The sequence below is a fragment of the Mytilus trossulus genome, chromosome 7 (genome assembly GCF_036588685.1).
Source record: "Mytilus trossulus isolate FHL-02 chromosome 7, PNRI_Mtr1.1.1.hap1, whole genome shotgun sequence".
NCBI lineage: Eukaryota > Metazoa > Mollusca > Bivalvia > Mytilida > Mytilidae > Mytilus > Mytilus trossulus.
The window spans coordinates 13885671-13906924 of NC_086379.1; the positions used below are offsets into that span (position 1 = coordinate 13885671).

Consider the following 21254-nt stretch of genomic DNA (forward strand, 5'->3'; position numbering starts at 1 on the left):
GAAGTAAATTACGCTCCGGTTGTGTGACTGCTTCAGCATGTTACCATGACGGATATGTGTTTGAAGACTGGAGCATCTGAAAAATAAATAAAACGAGCAGCAAACAAAGTTCAATTCTTAAGGGTGGGAGAGGATGGGTCTTAATTTTTTAACGTCCTCTCCGTTCGGTTTTCAAGGTAAAAGAGACCGTTAAATTGCACGGACTTTTACTACTCGGCTGTCACATGCTCAAATTATCATAATAAGAGTAAAGGACGACTCGATTTGTCGAGTCTCAATACATGTATATGTTAATTCGATAAATTAATTCAATTTTAATTTAATTAAATTCTATTAATGATTTGGAAAACAAAAGGTCCTGGAATGGAGTATGTTTTTAATCAACAGCATCATCCTATATTAGTTATAAATAAAGTTGAATTCTTTGATTCGCTGTTTTATGTCATGCCCACTAACAAATTGAAAAAACTCTACCTATACGCCTTATTTTTAGTCCAGATTTTTAGTATTCGTATTGTTATCTGAGAAAGTCGTACTGATTCAAATACTACAATAGGTAACAATTTGACAATTTAGTAGTGTCAACCCTGTTATTATGACCCGTGTATATAGCATATTAATCCTGAATAAACCTTTTGGTGGTGTTCCTGTCAGATGCGGAACGTACAGATAAGGTAATAGGTAAAAGGTGAATATACTATTGGTATCGGTATCGGACTCGACCCGGAACTTCTTAATTATAAGCAACTATAGTATTGTCATTTGATAAAGTCATGCCGATTATAAGATACATAGTTTTCTCTGCTTATAAATTTTTCTGTTTGAACCCGTGAGAACTGGAACTTATCAATTATTGGTAATATTAATCAATTGGAAAACAAAAGGTCCTGGAATGGAGTATTTCTTAATCAACAGCATTGTCCTATATTAGTTATAAATAAAGTTGAATTCTTTGATTCGCTGTTTTACGTCATGTCCGTTAACAAATTGAAAACTACCTATACGCCTTATTTCTAGCCCAGATTTTAAGTATTCGTATTGTTATCTTAGAAAGTTTAACTGATCAAAATACTACAATAGGTAACAATTTGACAATACAGTAGTGTCAACCCTGTGATTTTGACCCGTGTAATATACTATATAGCATAATAATCCTGAATACACCGTTTGGTGGTGCGCCTGTTAGATGCGGAACGTACAGATAAGGTAATCGGTAACAGGTGAATATACTATTGGTGTCGGTATCGGTATCGGACTCGACCCGGAACTTCTTAATTATTGGCAGTATTAATTACGTGGAAAACAAAAGGGCCTGGAGTGGTGTAATTTCCAATCTCCACCTTTGTACTATATTAGTTATATAATAAAAAGTTGAATTCCTTGATTCGTCGTTTTTACGTGATGACGGCTGACAAATTTGACCTCGTAATTTTAGGATTATAGATGTGCGCTTTTCTCTGCAAGTGGCGTCTCCCCAAAGCACTTGTCTCTGCAAGTGGCGTCTCCCATGTAAGAGTTTGTGTTTATTTGATAAATATGTTATGTTCGTTTGAGTTTACGAATTATAATTTAATCGTTTTTTCTTTGTATAGATAAAAATTTAGGCAATAAGACCAATATCGATGAGAACGGATGATGTAAATGGAATTATACATGGTAAAGGCCACTGATCCAGCAAAGCCCGAGCAGCATAGGAAGCTGGAAAATTTTTAACATAACGATTTAAAAAACCAATTAAAAAACCCAAACTAACGGTCTGATTATGAACAAAATAAAAACAAAACGTCATATTGAATATGATATTAGATTTCAAACAGTAACACCAACTGAATCATGTGCGTTACAGGCTCACAAGGTCAGGCTTATACAGAATATTACTCTTTCGGGATAAGATACGTTTGCGAGCGCGTAAAAAGATCCTGTCCAAGGGCAATGATATACTCAAAAGAAAAATAACAAATTCATTGTACTCGGAGAGAAATTCAAAACGGAAATTCCAAAACCAAATGGTAAAATAAAAAGATCAAACATACCAAACGAATGGTAAACAACTGTCATATTCCTGACTTAGTACATGTACATGCATTAAAATGATATACAATAACAAGATATAAAAAGTTTTGGCACGTGAGATGGAAAACGCATAAAACAAAACGTTAAAAGACAATAGCTCAGATATAAAAGTACTGATATAAAATGAATGCTAGTTCAAAGTTTACACCTTATTTAAAAAGAAGACGTGTGACTTAACTATGGCACGTAATATAAATTTAGCTTTCCTCTTCACATAATGTGTGTATTATGGAAGCAAAAACATATATTTGAAAAATAAATATCTGTATTGTCTTGTAATTATTGTTTGTGGAACTCGATTAGCCAAAGACGGCAGGATTTTGACGATCAACCTCGTAGTAACAAAAATAAAGCATATGATCGTTGTTACAGCCAGTGTCGTATGGATGAGCTCCACTGCAACTGTCTCTGTTGTTCGTATTTTCGTCGTCAAATTGGAAATATTCTTCACGAACTACCATGCCATAGACCTTCTGACATCCACTGGTGTATCGCATTAAATAGAATGGTTTATCTATAGGCAGAAAAACTTTATCGGCGATAGGCCCATCACTTCTGTAACACAAATAAATCAACCCATTTAAAAATTTTGCAAAAGGTTTTGTGAATTCTACATTGTTCTATAGCGAACTGAATGTAGGACAGCTGTATATTGTAATAACTAATGGATTGAAGCTAAATCTTTGAATCATCTGCAGAAAAGCCTAATGAAAATTGTCGAACTTATATGTTTGTCATTTGAAACCATTTTTGTATGAGTTAGCATGCTATCGAAGGGTAAAAAAGGAAAGAAATCGTCAGTATTTAAACCCGTTGTGTTTAATCATTATAATGAATAATTTTTTTTGCTAATGACTGACAGCAATTAAACAATCAGCTAATTTTCTAATTATTTCTCATTTTGTATTATAACCGTCAGTAGATCATGAAAGGTGAACTTGAACAGGTGTTCTCACAACAACTCTGCATGGAACATGATATATCTTATTCTGTTAAAGTATATTTAAGAACCACTGCTATTGCATCAATATCTTTGGGTGAATATTTTTCAAAACTTGAAAAAATGGTGAACCGACAACTTTTATATTTAGTTATGAACATTATTAGTAGAATACAATTTGGTATTTTACCATAAAATAAACAAATACAAATGTCTTTCATTATGTGTCTTTACATTATGTTTTAATTAATATTTTCTGTTAATCTTTATCAGAACGAAGAAAATTGTTTGATGTGTATAACTACATTTGGGTGCAGACCAAACATTATTTGCACTATCGGGCGTTAACAGCTAAACGACGCGTCTTCTAATTTAAATTATGTTCGTCCCTCTTTTAATTGTAAAGATAAAACAGTAGTTAACTTTACGTTAATTCCACGTTAACGTAAAATAAAAGCAAACGCGCTTTTACGCAGATTTACTAACACATTACATTATGATGAAAAGCTGCGATAAGGTGCTACGGCATGGAAACAATTTTTTATCATTTATTTTATTTCTTGAGGCATAACTTTGTTGAATCTGCCTTAAAATTACTCATGAAACTGTATCGAGATAATTTAATATGTACACATTACTTTGCAGTATCTAATTGTGGCATATAATTTTGCAAATAATTTTGTGAGTCGATATTTGTAAATGTATATTTTGAAAAGAAAATATAGAAACCCGCTATACAAAGTTATTGGAACTGATTTTTTGCAATTAATAAAAGTCAAAATTTCGAATTAAAATGGTTTCTGAATTGTTGCATTTTAAAAACATTAACTTGAAATATTATCTTCATACCATTAAAGTCATTATAACAAAATAGAAAAATGTTCAAATGTACACGAAGTTTATTGTATATTTTAACCAATTAGTTAACGCGAAAAGTTTACCTTCAAGTGCACTTTAAAATTAACTCGTGAGATCTGAAGTAAATACTCGTTATGTACTGAATAAACGGACACATAGAAAACCCGCGTCTAATAGGGTAGACCTTAGCAATTTCAATTTTGACCGCGTTAGCGTTATTATAGTAAACGGGCATTTACTAGAAAATGCGAAAATGAGGTTAACTAACGAAATAATTTGTCGTTACCGTACATATTCTTTATGTAAGGCTTGGTCTGCACCCAACAGTAATCTATCAAGTATTGAAACCTTTACCTGCAGCAATAATATATATCAGTGTCATGACCATATGTTCCATTAGGTAACGTACCACCAGCTGAGTTATCGTTACCACTGTTTTCATCATCCCAATGAATGTAACCTTCATCAAATCCTTCAATTATATTTGAGAACATTCTTACAACTATGTTTTGACTGTATGTGTGAGTTTAGAGAGTGACAAACATTTTTTTCCCGACTGTAGACAATATTGTATTTGTATTATTCATATATCACAAAGTGAGTGTCTTTTTTCCCGAAAATCTATTTTTAACTACTTTTGATTTACTGAAAGTACAAATTATTTTTTCTCTAATATGACCCCCATCCCCCACCGTTTTCCCCTAAAGTCGAAAGAAAAATAAATCTATAACCAGAGTAGAGAAGCAATTTGACGTAGTGAGATAAAAAACAAGTGATATTCCAACTCAGAAGTCGAAGAAAAATTGACAGTGCTTACGCAATCACATAACACAGAATAAAATACTAAACGAGCGGCAATAAATACCAAAGTGGAATATAAAAGTTGTTTTCCATTCTGTTGACGTGTTTGAGATTTTAACTTTGCCGTTTGATTAGGGATTTTCCGTTTTGAAATGTCCTCGGATATTTTTGTGATTTTACTTTATACAAACTCATAAGTCGAAAATAGAATACATAGAACATGTAGAAATCTAAAAATTGATCAACACAAACCCCATCAAAACTGGGGGTGATGACAAATCTTAATTTGATGAAAAGACCTAATACTAGGTATCTTTAGCTTTTCAATATGTGTCATTTTTAGGTCTGACTTATCTGTTGAAACTTATTCGGAAGTTGTATAATTCTCTATGATTTGAAATTCAATGACCTAAAAGTAATCTTATGATCTATCAGTTAGATCCCTCTCATCAATAAACGGAACTTTGCTATACACTACTTTTGTTTATATTGCGAATGTGTCATTTGCTTTTTTACGCTTTCTCATATTGCCTCTAAATTATTACGGAGCGTTTAACTGTCAGAAATAGACATTTGATTGCAAACATCTACATATTTGTTTTAAAACATGTCCAGGCGGTTTTAAATCTATAAGAGTTGGTATACTTAGTCATTTTTCATGCTTTTGTGTGATTATCACTGATTTGATGCCTTATCAAAGAGTTTTGAACGAACATCCACTATAATTATATTACTATTCCATGTGTTCATATGACATACCAGTAGGGCATGGTCCGTACTTGAGTATGCAGTAGTTTCCAGCAGGCCAATTTCTATAGTAAGCACCTTTCATACTTGACGTATGTGTGCAAAAGGAAAACTTAGAATACTCTGTATCAGGTGTACCAGCTGAAAATGAAAAATATATATATCCATATGCCATAACAATAATAAATGTTATACAATATAACATATCACATTATTTTTACCTTTTTGTCTACAGCAATGCCATTTTCGTCCGTTCCGATATCTTTGATTGTCCTGAGTTTATTTTTTTCACGCGTTACAGTTTACACTCATGCTCTGTTTATTAAGTTTCAGATTTCAATAGTTTTCAAAGGAACCAGGATTATAATTTAGTACGCCAGACGCGCGTTTCGTCTACACAAGACTCATCAATGACCCTCATATTAAAATATTTATAAATCCAAACAAGTACAAAGTTGCAGAGCATTGCAAAAAGCACTCTACATCTCATAAGTTGTAAATCATAAATTAACTATAAAGAGCAGTATCTGGTAAACTTTCAGGAGCACTTGCAATTATACCCGATGATTTGCTGTTGCTCAGTTTTCTATTAATATGTCTATTGTCAGGCTGTTGCCTTTTGACCATTTTTCGGTTTTTTTTCCACGACATTGTCCTATTGCCTTCGATAATTTAGTTTTAGTATCCGTTTGGTATATTGTTTTTTTTCTTTTACGGAACAAAAGTAAAATATTATCGTAAAAATCTATCGTTTACATTTAAAATAACAATTGGTAAACGTGTTTTCTTAAAATATATGATTAATGCATAAAACTTCATCCGTATGGCAGATAAGGTATAATATGTTTGTTATTTTGATATAAATCATGTTTATTATCATTTCAGTAAGACGTCCATATAAGCTTAAAATGGTCACTTAACATATATTAAGAAAGATTATAGGAAAATTGTGAAAATGATTTAACCAATTGAAAGCCATTTGCAAATTGTTTGAGCAGCTGTTGACGTCATTTCTATTCAAAAACATTTTAAAATAAACAGACGATTACTATCACTGGAGTTTCATGTGGATCTTGTCTTGGTGATCATTCTTTCTATTTGTATTTTTTCTCCCTTGTTTTTTGGACTTGAATTAATAGCCTATTTAGCAAAAAGGGTAAATGGAGACATTAAGGGAAATATCCCAAATAAGGAGTCGGCAAACAATTTGGTTAACTGTGTTTGAAGATTTTTTTTTTCTGTAAATTTCTGTTAACTTACTGTCGTTGTCAAGTTTTTCACAATTGTGCTCTATTTTTATAAACATCTATTGTGTTCGTTGATATATAATATCCTGGCATTGAATTCACACAGCGGATGCCTAATAAACGCATCATAGATACTAGGATTGAAAATTAGTATTTGCACTAGACGCGCGTTTCGTCTAAAAAAGACTCAATAGTGACGCTCGAATAAAAAAGGCTTAAATATATTAAAACCAATTGACTAAACGATTTTGTCCCACTATATGTTTGTAATCCAAACTTTCAACTCCGTAGTGCAAAGTTGACATTAAATAGATTTGTTGATCATTTTAATCCTTTATATCCATATCGTTGTCGAACCACCAATTAAATATCCCGATCTGTTCAACCAAAGTTTGCAATTTTCAAAGCTTTCTAAATATTTTGCCAGTCTGCCTAAGAATCAGGCAGTGGTGAAAACATGACCAAAACAAAAAAAAAACCAACCAATTTGACATTGATTTCAGTTCATAATATGTAGTTATGCACAAAAATAACATGCATTTCCCTTTTCTGTTCTGGCAATAGAAGATACAATTTGGTTGAAATGCATTAGAAATTAACGAATAAGGGGAGATAACTCTGTAATTTGCTATCATTCTAACCAATTTTCTAACCAAGTTATTTGATATTACCAGACACACACAAACGAAAGACTTGTATTTTTTAACTCAGGATGATGGTTAGTATTAAATAGCATGATTAGCTCGGTGGGTTTTTTCTAATCATGTTTTAATTTTTACCTAAATTGCCTGATTCTTACAAAGACTGGCACTTAAGTTAAACTTCATAGAAACCAGGTATATCTTGAATTGTACATGTATCAGCATTCTGCATGCCAATTTTCAACATACCTTTAAAGCAAGTTAAGAAAAAAACTTACCTTCAAAAAGAGGTACTCCAAAAATAACCCATATTTTTTCGGGAAATCTTAAATTAGTATACTATGGAGCGCATTAATTCTCAATTTTTAATACAAAGTCATGGACAAATAAATTTTGACTCAAAAGGGTCGTAATATATTTCTCTTTCACCAAAAGTTAAATTTCTTCAAATTTGTTGATTAGTTAAGTAAACAAGTATATCAAAAGCATTATTTTGAGTCAGAGTAGGATTACTTTTATATACGTTCTTGATTGGTGGTCTGACACCTAAACATATTACTTTTTCCGGCTCTTACACATCTTGTGGCATTTGAATATATTGCATTGTGTCTTTCTCATATTTGTACATAGAAAGATGGCGAGAAACGTCACTACACACAAAGTATTTGCTAAAGCTAAAATTGTTCTAAGAGCTAAACATAGAAATTTTGGAAGGGTTAATTTCAAAGCTGTATATTCCATGAAAGTGCTTCAGAAGGCATGCACGGTGGATTGTATGAAATATATCCTAGAAGCTAGTGTTGAAATAAGAGCGTTTAAGAAATTGCCAATACCAGTGTTTACGATTAAATATAATTTGTGAATAGCCATACAACTGTCAGGTGGGTTTATACAGTTAAAAGACGGAAAGCTGTCCTAAGTGCATCTCTTATATTCTCATTTTATACATAAACTTGAATACTTGCCAAAAAAATGGTGACCAGAAGAATATGAAGTTGCCTTTGTGGTATCCTCGGTGTCTTGCGATACCCAACCACTGCTAAACCAAGTATGAGAATGTGGGCAGCCTGATACTGGTTTATACAAGGAAAATGTCCCTGTCGGCCAAATTAAAGGCACGCTCAATGTGTGTGTCAATTCTATAAAACAAAATATTAAAGTTACAGTATTTAATATATACTTTACTTCATATTTTCACAGGTCAACAGTTTAAAGACATGTCTCATGTCTGAAAAAATCACCCTAAATGAAATACAGAAACATTGACTAACTGATGATGTGGTACAAAATAGTCACTGATATTAAGAAGCACGGAGGTATGTATTAAACCAGCTTTGTATTTGAAGTATTATGTCATTGACTCATAATTGTTCCTTTGCACATTTTGTTTTATTTGTACATCGATTCCGCAAAAAACCTGAATTTCCACAACAAACGCACAACAATTACCACAAAAAAGAAAAGGACAACAATCAAGCTACCATTTATATTAATAGCAAAAAAAATGTTGACGATGTTTTGGACTTCTAATATTAGCATAAAAGAACATGTTCCTATACAAAGAGCACCATAACCTTTCTGTTTCATCTGTATCACCACAATACTGCAAAGTAAATTATTTAGAAAATTGCACAACAAAATTACTTCAGATAAAAAGAATATAAACTCTCAAACTTCAGTTTATAGAGTAGTACGATTATAATAGGGGATTGTGTATCAAAATCCGTAAACGATGTATGTCGTTTTTTTCTTTATTTCCTTTCCTTTTCTCAGTATAGTTGAGTAAACATTATGTTTTTTATATTATATAATGCATGCTCACATTTAATTTGTAATGCTATTTTTGTTATACATTATATTGTAGAGAAGACTGAGTAAGTATGTTTTATTTGTGTTTGATCCTCTTTGCTTTGAGAAAATGAAACATGTTAAAGAAAGGCTGGATATGATAACCGATATCTTTAGTTAATTTTACCTTTATTTGAATTTTCTAAACGAATTTGAGTCAGGTGTTTATATATCGAATAACTACAACACTGTTAAACTTTGTATATAAGTACTTTGCCATTGTAGCTATTAAATTTTCAAAATTAGTTTGATCATTTTAGTCAAGGTGTACGGTTTGTTTGTTATCATCAAAGCAGATATGAATGGTTTACACGTCTAGTAATTTTTCGGTCCCTTTATAGCTTGCTGTTCGATGTGAGCCAAGGCTTCATGTTGAAGGCTGTACCTTGACCTATAATGATTTACTCTTATCAATTGTTACTTGGATGGTGAATTGTCTCATTGGCACTCACACTACATCTTCCAATATCTATAAATGTTTTAATCTATTGTGATATCTATTCAAATATCCTTAAAACATGTAAAATGTACAGATAAATTAACATGTATTGATCAGTTTTGATCATTTACGTTTATTTCATTCTGTAAAGATACATGTTATATGAATGCCATTAACTATGCTGGCTACAAAATCCAAATGGAATTGACAATTTGAGTTTCCTGATTCTCTTCAAGCTTAATGCCTTTATCACATGTTCAATAAATAATTAAGTAATGTTGGTATAAAAACTATAAGACACATATTACATGTAAATATAAGGTCTAACTTGTATACAGCTTTGGTCTCCAGTTTTCAAATTCATATACATGAATAATTGGGAAATAATACTAAACATATTTTATTTACCTGATGGCGTTGACATTATGCTAAAGAAAGACGGATATTCTTTTAAAGCTTTAAGCAGATTCTGTTTTATCATTGACACATTTCTGTGCATGATCGTTGGACAAATTCCATCCTGTTGGGTTTCGGTTCTCCAGAAATCATCTTCAAAGAATCGGACTATTGACATTAAATGAAATTCTAGCGGTTCGGATATACCAATTCCGCCAACAATCAAACTTTTCGGGGATACTCCTGTTGTTAATGATTCAAGATCAGCTGCCAGTAGGTTTGACGTGTTGAAATAAGCCATACTTCCATCGTCTCTTACAAGAACGACTTTCCATATGTGTGGATTAGCATATTTCTGAAACAAATAAACAAAAAACGAAAGTGCAATCCTTTCTCTATCACCACGTTACTAATTAATTCTTATGAACAGTTCAAATAATTACTTCTATATAATATTTATATATAACGGTATAAGGTAAGTGATTATAAGAGCAAGATTATGTTTGCAGAGAACCAATTTTAAACAATGTGTATCAATTTATATACTAGTATTTATTTATTAGCACGTAATTCATAAACTGTTGGTCATCGCAGGTTTAACTTTCTCAGTAGCTAGTGTTTGGATTGCGACATGATTTAAAATCGTTTTTTAATTTCTAATAAAGGAACTATCAGGAAACTGTGCTTTCAACTTTAACATTACATTTGTTATAATACGAGTGCAGCTGGGTTTTTTTTAATTCCTTTTGATGATATACATGTACATGTATTTTCACATCTATGATTTCATTTAATTTCATCTGACTAATATACTTGTTTTCGCTTAATTGAAGTGAGTTTGCTACTATTCGAATGATCTTTATAACAATAACAAAGGTTTATACGTGCTGTCTCTTAATTTTTATTTTCCATTGACAGCACATATATATTTAATTGTTATTTGTAAAATCGTATGAATAGGATCAAAATAATTTTAAACATTTAACATATTGAAGAAAGGACACATATTCCAAAAACATTTAACAAAATACGAGATCAATGTCCTAAGTGTCTGTCTGTTAAACAGTTGACTCCCGTATGATATTTCATTTTGACATTGATTAAATCTATTTTCGAAGTTAAAGGTTGTGTGTATACGGAAACATCAATAATATCCATGATACAATGCTTTATTTGACAATAATTTCCGAAGGATAAATCAACCCAAACTTTTTTTTAATTTGTGTCCTCATGAAGGGTAAAACCTAATGCAAATCACCCGATTTGTTAACTAGAATCATGCGCGTATGGACGGACAATAAGCGTGTATACGCGTTTCTGACATGCACATACGCGTATGGGCCAAATAATCATCTTGTCCAGAACACATACATGTTTTTCCATTCTCAATTTTATTGACCATCAAGACTGTTAGGTAATTTATCCCAATGTGTATGTTGAACGTTTTTGTCCGTAATCGCCTAACAGTTGTTGATCATCTTTCGCAATGTGCTCATTAAAGAATAAATGCCATTACCTTCAAAAGTACCTCCGCAACTCTAGCTGCAGAAATATCATATTGGCTAACTGACTTCGATCCTGTTTCAACTTCAATAATCACATGCTGAAATAGTAAGGGTTAAGAAAATACAAATAAACGCGCAATATAACTTTTTATTTTAAAATCAATATCAGGGAACGGTAAATACGATTTCTCTCTATTTCATGTATTTTACATCTAAATAAGAGATTTCTTTATTAATGTAACACCAGAAATCATTTGTTTACATGGTAAGATTTTGATTAAATTGTGAATTGGGTCAGAATGGGCATATATTGTTTGGATCTAATGACATTCACATATCCCAATCTAATAACTCAATAAAATACAAGTCAACAAATTTTCAAGATAATGTTTTTTAGTTTATAGGACCAATATTGAAAGAAGTAATACTTAATGACCATGGAAATATAAATCCGTTTAAAAAATAATATTTTTGGCGTTCATGACGTCATTTGTCGAAATTTAAATTTTTTGACAAAATTTACATAAAACGACAATTTTTAAATAGTAGTTTCATCTAATGATGCCAACCTCTCATTTAAAGATTAAGACAATGTTTGCCATCAATTCTTTTTTAAAATTCGTAGTTTCCCTTTTTTTTTGTAAAGCAAAGTTCGGCCCCACAAGAAATCGTTGATTGTTTACATTATCAATTGATTTACCAAAGACAGTATGTGTAAACTAAAATTAAAAATAACGGTAACAATCTTAAAACTAATCCGAACGGTTCCAAATTTACAGTGTGTTGCTTTCATATCTGAGGCATACATTTGAGACGAAAATTAACCCATTAGTTACAATATAAACATAACTTGATTAGCACATTGTTATTTTAAAACAAATTTGAGTATTTGAAAATTGTGTGTCGATTTTTTATTCAACTTTCCGCAAAAATAATATGCACCCCATGATCGTTTACACGGAATTTTGTTACTTTCCGACAAGATTTGATTTTCATCAGACACTCAAATCAATCCATGTGTTCTTAGACAGTAGATGTTATTGTGTCCTGTTAAATTGTTCCCTTTTAAAAGTTTTGGATTCTCATATATTCTATGTACAATTTTTGGACTAGTTTGAATCTCGGTCTATTTCTGTAATTTATTCTTACATACTTTTGATTTTTTAACCCTGTATGCGTACATTGCCTATGTAAAATTTAAAATTGTTTATAATCCAGGTACTTTTGATAACTATTGTATGCACATTGAACGACAAATTTATGTGACGTATATAATTTTTCTGACGTCAGACACTCAAATCAATCCATGTGTTCGTTGATAGTAGATGTTGTTGTGTCCTGTTAAATTGTTATACGATGATGACTGATGTTCCCATATTTTGACTGTTTTATTGATTGTGACTGTTTGTTTAACGCATCATGTAAATGTAACGGAATTTGATGAGACTGTTATTAAAGTGAGAGGGTTAGCGCTATAGAACCAGGTTTAATCCACCATTTTCTACATTTGAAAATGCCTGTACCAAGTCAGGAATATGACAGTTCTTGTCCATTCGTTTTTGATGCGTTTTGTTTTTTGATTTTGCCATGTGATTATGGACTTTCCTAATTGATTTTCCTCTGAGTTCAGTATTTTTGTGATTTTACTTTTTACATATGTAGATATAGGAAAATGTGGTGTGAGTGCCAATGAGACAACTCTCCATCCAAATAACAATTTAAAAAGTAAACCATTATAGGTTAAAGTACGGCCTTCAACACGGAGCCTTGGCTCACACCGAACAACAAGCTATAAAGGGCCCCAAAATTACTAGTGTAAAACCATTCAAACGGGAAAACCAACGGTCTAATCTATATAAACAAAACGAGAAACGAGAAACACGTATATATTACATAAACAAACGACAACTACTGTACATCAGATTCCTGACTTAGGACAGGTGCAAACATTTGCAGCGGGATTAAACGTTTTAATGGATCCAAACCTTCTCCCTTTTTCTGAAACAATAGCATAACATCACAACATAGTGCATATATTCATTGAAAATGAAAGCTTTTTAAAATAGTACATCTCATTTTATTTAATATCTAATACTTTTTGATATATTTGATTCCAATGTCATGTATCGTTTCTTTTGTTGAGTAGTGTATTATTGTTGGAGATCCGTTTTTCTCAATTAATCATTACGTACTATAAAATGATGGAAGTTAAGGTACAACAAAAATTACCGTCCCCCAGTCTTTCAAAAATCTATTATAGGTGTTGGCATCATATGAGTTGGGCAAGGCACATCCTGCTGATACAAACTCTTCATTCAGTTTGTGATATGACGGATAGGCTGGTGGCATGGCATAGCGACTTCGTCCTCGGTTACAAACAGTTATCTTATCAACAGTAATAGCATTTGTTTTTGAAGCATCCCTCAGAGCTGAAAAATGAAATGAAAATAAAAGCAAACTAAATTAGGAAGGAAAACATTGTTCTTGATCGATTTTTGTCGACAAAAACTTTAAGTATGAAATTGTGGACGAGAGCGACGAAAAATACGTTGTTCCACAAAACATATTACATTTTGTACAAATAAATTCCATCACTGCAAGAGTGGAGTAAGATCGTAGTACACGAGTCATAGTGGTGGAATCTGTTTCTTAAATGATTTTTAACCTTCCTTTTCAAACATTTGAAGAGAGTTGTGTTTACTTCTTTTTTTTTCATGTCATCAGTCATTGTCGTTTTTTTCCAGGACATCACAATAGGACGTTCAGAAGAAATCAAGAAAAAATAACGTCATAATTGAATTTGACCAATTATTTGCTGAAAACAGATATTTCACAATTGTTTAAGTTACGGCTTATCAAATGTATGTCAGGTGTACAAATAAACGAAATGGTATATCAAATGCAACATTTCATAACAGGTAATTACAGAAAATCAACATACAGTTAGTCCAGACTTTTTTCTTGAAGTCAAAAAATTTCGTTTTTAATCGATAAAGAGAAAGAGAATCATAGACCAATATTCATTCCAGTTTTTAAAGGATGTTATATTCATGTATGGTATCAGTTTTAATCCATCATTATGAATTAATGTTATCATACTATGAACGTATATATAACTCTATTTGTGGAATGTCAATCTGTGGACTACATTTTACATTTTCTGATGATTTAAATTCAACTTTGAAATATGTTAGATTGTTAAGTGAAATTATTTACCATATCCAGCCATAAAAGCAAACGGACGAATCAGCATGTCACCGTCACCTACAATTTTCAAAAAAACTATAACATTTACATTCTGCTATTTACATATTCAACCTTATTTCAAATTTTTAAGATGCTGAAAAATATTCCTGTGCAAGAACCTCAAAGTTTGTTGTTACTGTCTCGAAAACAATTCACTTTAAATACAGTTAATTAAAGTCATAACCAATGTTCAAGCATACTCCACATGCTTACATATATGTTGTATCAATGATTCGGATATGTGATGTTTGCCAAAATATATATACCATTTTAAATTTGTTCCACACAACGAGTTGTGAGGAATTTTAAAATATGAGGCGTCCGTTTGTGTCCTTACGTCCATGCATGTCTGACGGTATAAGCACCCACATACATGTGAACAATGCTTCTCAAAATTGTATGAAATTTATATAATAATATAATATAACAGCAAAGATTTACTAATGTATGGAAAACAAAGTTTTTGAGCTATCTCATGTTTGGTTGCCCCCTTCAGAGAAGATTGAAACGTTATTTTCTTATGGAAATCAAAATGCAGTTGATTACATTAAAAATCATACAGGATAATGTGACAATTTTTTAATATATATTTTAGATGTTCTAGGTATTACTATCTAATTGTCTACACACAAAAGTTTCTTACCGCCTGTTACATAATCTTGTAGAAGATACTCCTGCTTAGCTTTCGCATCACTAAAATATTCATATGTTGTGTGATTTTTGCAGGAGGTAACATTATCCACACGAATAACATTTTTTCTGTTTGTATCATCAATTTGAAGTATCTGTCTAGTTGGTTTTATACCAGGGTCAAGGCCAGAAGTAGAGAAACGCCCACCTTCCGGGTTAGCTCTCAGTAGATCGTATCCTAATCCAAGTAATTTTGAATCGTCCAGAGTATTACAGGAACAAATCGGCAGTAACAGACTCAAGGTTGTGAATATCAAAAACATTGTCTGCAGTAAATACAAATAAAAACATATTGTAAATGATTAAAATGATATAAATGTTATAAATTATTGTCCTAATTTAGTTGCAAATTTTACAAAAAAAAATACAATTGATAATTCCACATGTTCCAGTTGATTTAGTATTTATATATAATAATGATATATTTCTATTGAGTTACCAATACTTTTTTATAAATTGTGTTGTTCATGGGTGTTTTGTGTGGTCTTGTTCAAACTAACAGGTTTTTTTTGTGTGATTTTGTTCAAATTTTAAGTTTTTTTGTGTGGTGTTGATTAAACGTTCAGAGTTTTCTGTGATGTGTTTGCCCGACTGAAAGAGAAACGAAAATATCAGAGCGGACATACAAACTCAAAAGTCAGAAATGAACTTACAAGTCTAAAAAAGAAGAAGACAAACAGACAAACAAAACTCTCCAGAAATTGTGGTTGTACCTCGGTAGGTTATGCAGATTCTTCACAACATGTAGCATCCGTCGTTTTTTTTTTACAAGATTAAATTATTTTGCTGATTCTAGTGTTTTATTTTTCTATGTGTTTTGGTAATGTAGTTTTGTCTTTTTTCAATATGATATGTCTAAAAGGTTTTAGTGTTACATCATGAAAATGAGTGAACTTTATTGTTGTTGGAAGAAATTCAGTCAATAAAAGGCTAAATAATTAAAAGATCATTTACAGACAAAACTTGAAGCTGTACTCACCTTGTCTTTCACGAAGGGCGTCTGAATTAAAGACAATAAACCCAGTATTTAATAAACACAGATAATAAAGAGGATTTTCCATACACTATACCTTCACCTTCAAGTTCAGTAGTGTATGATTATAGATACAGTGTTACCGACTTTTAACGGACTTAAGTATAAAGTTGAATTAGATTTCTAAAGTATCATAAAATTTGTTTTCCTGGCTTTTTTCCCACAACGATATATGAGTTGTTTCATAACAAAGTATATTCCATGTGTTTATCTTAATAAACAATTAATTGCTGATTCTGTATCTCTAATGAGTTTATTTACAAACACTTGCAATTGGTCGATGCCACTGCTGCTGAATTTTTAATTCCCCGAGGGTATCACCAGCCCAGTAGTCAACTCTTCTGTGTACATAATTATTATTGATATGTTCATAATTATAAATTAACTGTTAACAAAGCTTTAAACAATACTAAGGATTTCCTACCTCCGAAAAGATTACATTAGGTGTAATCTGCAAAACTACAAGGAATGTTGGAACTCAATGCTCCTCAATTTCGTACTTTATTTGGCCTTTTATTTTGTTTATTCGAGAGTCACTGATGCGTCTTTTGAAGACGAAACGGGCGTCTGGTGCCAATATAAAATCTAAATCCTAGTATCTCCAATGCGTTTATTCACAACCACATGGGTCGATGCCACTGCTGTTGGAGCTGACTAATTTTTTTTCTGATTTCATTTAAGAGTAAACATTTTAAGTTGACGTAATCAATTGGAATTTGAACATCACATAACATTAACTTGAAAATAAACTGTTATTATATTGCAACAATTTTACACAAAGCTGTACAATTCAAATGTTAGTTTGCCCTTGATATTAATATGTTGAACATGTTGAAAACAAATCTAGATTTGTTAAAATTACACAGTTGTAATGTACAGCATTACATTTAGTAGCTGATACATGTAAATAAACATGGTTGCCGACACTTAAATAAATAATGTTCCTTTTATTATTATGTGATGCATATAAAAAAATGCAATATGGAATAAGTAAATGAAAACTACACTTCATAAATTGCATACGTCTGAATTGCTTTTCTATATCAACCATCATTTGAAACGCTCAAAACCTATGTTTAAAAATAGTTTTAAAATTATACACAAACTTTAAAAAGAAAAGAAAAAAAAAACCGAAACTACGTAGGGGCTTGTTTGATTTGCCAATGAAATGTACATAAATTACATGGAAGGTTGATATTCAGCATGTTCAGTTAGGTACTAAGATGTCGTTAAAAGGTATGACATTGATTTTCTAATCTGCACTTTCCAGTTTAAAATTACATCTGCATTTTGCATATTTGTATGTCAATTGGCTGATACAAACTACAATTGATATACTCCAATCATAAAGATTCTAGCCAGATCTTTTTGTGTTCATAATCAAGGATGCGCCTCATGAGAATTATACGTTTTGTTGTGGATCGCACTGTCCTATTTTTAATCATGGTGCTTGTCGAAAATTTCAATAATTTCGCCTTAGCTTGCGCTTTTGTGAATTAAGCAATTATATCATTCTAGGGAAACATACATGCCATAGATGATACTACTTACATTTTCTATGTTTACCACTTCCCATATCATGATAAAACTATTATTTATTAGTCAAAAGTTGACTTCATTCGCGCCATCCTTGTGTACACAAAAGTCCAAAATAAAGCCACAAAGATGTAAATTTTACCTCTCCCTAAGGAGACTAAAAAAGAAACAACACAGAATTGAACGGAATTGCCGATGCACTCGTTCAAACAAAAGTGTACTACTTAGGGTTCAATAGCAAATACCTGAATGCAAACATATATTTGCAACAAAACGTTACTAAATACAAGTAATCCAAAGTGCTTGCGGTCTTATATTTACGTTATCTATTTGGCGGTTGTTGATACTGTAGCCGCTTTGGTATATTTACGCTCTTTTTGACTTTGTAGGTCCCAAAGAAGATCGAATTCTAAGAGCTGTTATTTGGATCAATGGATTGCCAATAGGGTTTCCCCTTTGTCAATTATTTGGATCGCCACCTCTTTCGCCAAAACAATATATTTTTCCCCACTTTATTATTTTTTTCGCCAAGTAACATAAATATATTTTTCGATTAAAATTTACCTTTTTTTCTATCCCTCCCTTAAATAGGCTGGGCTTTTTTCCATTGTGTCTATGATTATTCTCTCAAACTCAAAACGTGCCACTATTCTTTTATTATTAAAGAAGATATAAGTCCTGGAATATAACAAATTAATGGACATGTTTTTATCATATAATACCAATATAGTTCGTAGGGCAAGTTTCTTTAAAAGAAAAATACTGATGTGCCCTTTTGTACTAAGAAATGGTTTTTACAACAAACCAAAAAAGCTTTTATCACATGAAATTGATCCCTCATTTCATGTGTAATCATTACATTGAAGCGTTACTCTCATTCGAGGGGTTGTTCCCAACCTTTTTGAGAGATTTCTTTATAACGACAGTTTTCTTTTCTTGACCATCGTAAGTGAAAAAGGTGACACGTAAAAACTATGCTTGAAACACGTGTGTCTCCAAACGACTTTAAAGTAGTATCAAAGTCAAAGGATAATTAAAGTTTTAATACGGAGATTTTTCTTGCTTTTGAACATTTTTCGTCACAACAGCATATTTCTTTTCTAAACTATCTTTAAAAGGAGAGGAGACGTCAAAAGTCTGCTTCAAACACGTGCATCGCAAAGCTGTAAATAAATTTTGTATGTGACAGTTAACGGAAACCATTTAACCATATAATTTTTTCAAACAATTCAATCAACATCTTTAATTAATCCTTTGTTGTCGATAGCTATAAAATGCAATCAGCTGCTGATTATTGACTGTCTTTCCGAATCTTAATGAATTCCGTGTATTGTCTGATCGGGTAAAGTCCGAGAAACTCGAAACAAAGTAAATAAACAAGATGGAGGAAAATAAATCGTTGTATATATTTCTTTCGCCAAATTCTTTCGCAAATGACAAAATTTTATCGCCACAATTATTATTTTTTCGCTAATTACGAAAATGGAGACCGTCAGTGGAAACCTTGATTGCAAAAATAGTTAAATTCATCAAGCGTTTCAAAATTGCATTACTCTTTTGCTAATGAACGAGTGAATATAATCTAGACACTTAAAGTTAAAACGAACACTGTCTAGTTGTGTGAATTTGATGTAAAAAAAAATGACCAAATATACATGTAACATGTAGGCCTAAAATTGCAACATTTCACATACTTTTAAAACAATAACAGTTATAAGGTAAGGCTATACACAAAAATATCTTTTACAAGTTTTTAAATATATATCTTTCTAAATTTCAAGATCTACAACTGCAGGTTATTTTGATAGTTTGCAGTTTTGCACTAGGTTTGAAGCCTAATACAATCATGTAGACCAAAGTTTAAGATATAAATACTGGTGCCTGATAGATTATTGTTTCATAAACATCCCAAGGTCGTTATTCGGTGTCAGAAAGAAACAAAACTCACGAATACGGTGCACATGTATGTTGAACCTAGATAACAGATCAGGTTTCACTAGGTACATGTAGCTATATATACATTGTAGTGAGGTTTGTTTTGAATGCCAAATAATATAGAAACAGTCTTACCGACTTTACGCAAAGAACACTGAGGAAAAAAAGTGCTGTTGGTTTTTTTTTTGTAAAATACATCTGTAAATATGAAAAAAATGTCATTTTATATAAATATTAAAAGTCTAACAGGAACCACCCTCTACTCTCGAAATTGCTGGTGTTGATGAGTATGGTTAAGAACAAAGCAAGCGAGGAATTGCACAATCGTTGGCTATAGATGATACATATAGAATAATAGGTAGTTGAGTTTTTGATACTGACTATATCATGTGGAATATCTAAACGAGCCCGTTAGGGCGAGTTCAGATATTCAACATGATATAGTCAGTATCAAAAACGAAACTACCTATTATTCTGTTTATCGGTTATTATGACGTCACGCAATGTTATGACGTCATGCAATGTATTGCCTTATATTTTCAGTGATACAGCCAGTACGTTGATACTCAAAAATATTAGGCAGTAAGATCAAAAGAAAAATATTCGAATTACCGATAAAACAGCATCATTGACCGATGAGGTTAATTACTCTAAACAAAAATGTTGATCAGAACTATCACGACGATTGGATGTTCGATAAGCTTCAATTATGTGATCATAATTAGAGTTATGATGTTGAACAAATAGCGATTTTATCCAGACTTTTGTCAAGTTTATTATAGTGTTCCCAATGTAAATAAAAGCAACTGAACAACATATTCTGTTCTAGACAAAGTACTATTGTTTTTTTGTCTAAACAAAAAAGTCGCCGATATTACTTTTATAGGATATCCTCAAATTATAGATGCTAAACCGGTGATATGGCCACAGTGTATACTGCAATGACGAAATGTCTAGACTTGTATAATGACTCTGGACAGGAGTACTCTATTTTAATATACGACCATCTATTCTACAGTAAGTTTAATGGTCTAGGAATGTATTCATGTAATCATAAGGACGCCTCCAGATGCGGGAATTTCTCGCTACATTGAAGACCTGTTTGTGACCTTCTGCTGTTATCTTTTCTATGGTCGGGTTGTTGTTTCTTTGATACATACCTCATTTCTATTCTCACCTTTAAGATGTACATTTTTAATCGCCATATTCTCCGGCTTGGTATTTTCCACAGCTTGTCGTGTTTCTTAGCCTCTATCGGGTAACCTGTGGTCGATGGCGGTCTTATTGATTTGTTGATGGATTCCGGTGTGTATGATGAA

At 31.8% G+C, this 21254-nt stretch overlaps 1 protein-coding gene across 1 annotated transcript; it reads right to left on the minus strand.

Annotated features, from left to right (window-relative positions):
• Nucleotides 1-2372: 2372 nt before the first annotated feature.
• LOC134726843 (uncharacterized) lies at nt 2373-15694 on the minus strand. The gene is made up of 9 exons (XM_063591246.1): nt 15385-15694; nt 14712-14759; nt 13725-13924; nt 11507-11593; nt 10003-10345; nt 8273-8446; nt 5432-5560; nt 4226-4343; nt 2373-2628 (listed from the first exon to the last, which is right to left on the minus strand). Exons 1-9 carry the CDS (start codon nt 15692-15694, stop codon nt 2373-2375), a joined length of 1665 nt encoding a protein of 554 aa, XP_063447316.1.
• Nucleotides 15695-21254: the final 5560 nt, after the last annotated feature.

Excerpts from the sequence above, each read along its gene's own strand:
- LOC134726843 (XM_063591246.1), bottom strand. The coding sequence starts at position 15,694 with ATGTTTTTGATATTCACAACCTTGAGTCTGTTACTGCCGATTTGTTCC. Across the intron at positions 5,561-8,272 it reads TTCTGGTCACCATTTTTTTG|CTGGTACACCTGATACAGAG; the intron begins GCAAGTATTCAA and ends TTTCATTTTCAG. Across the intron at positions 4,344-5,431 it reads GTACGGACCATGCCCTACTG|GATTTGATGAAGGTTACATT; the intron begins GTATGTCATATG and ends ATATAATTGAAG.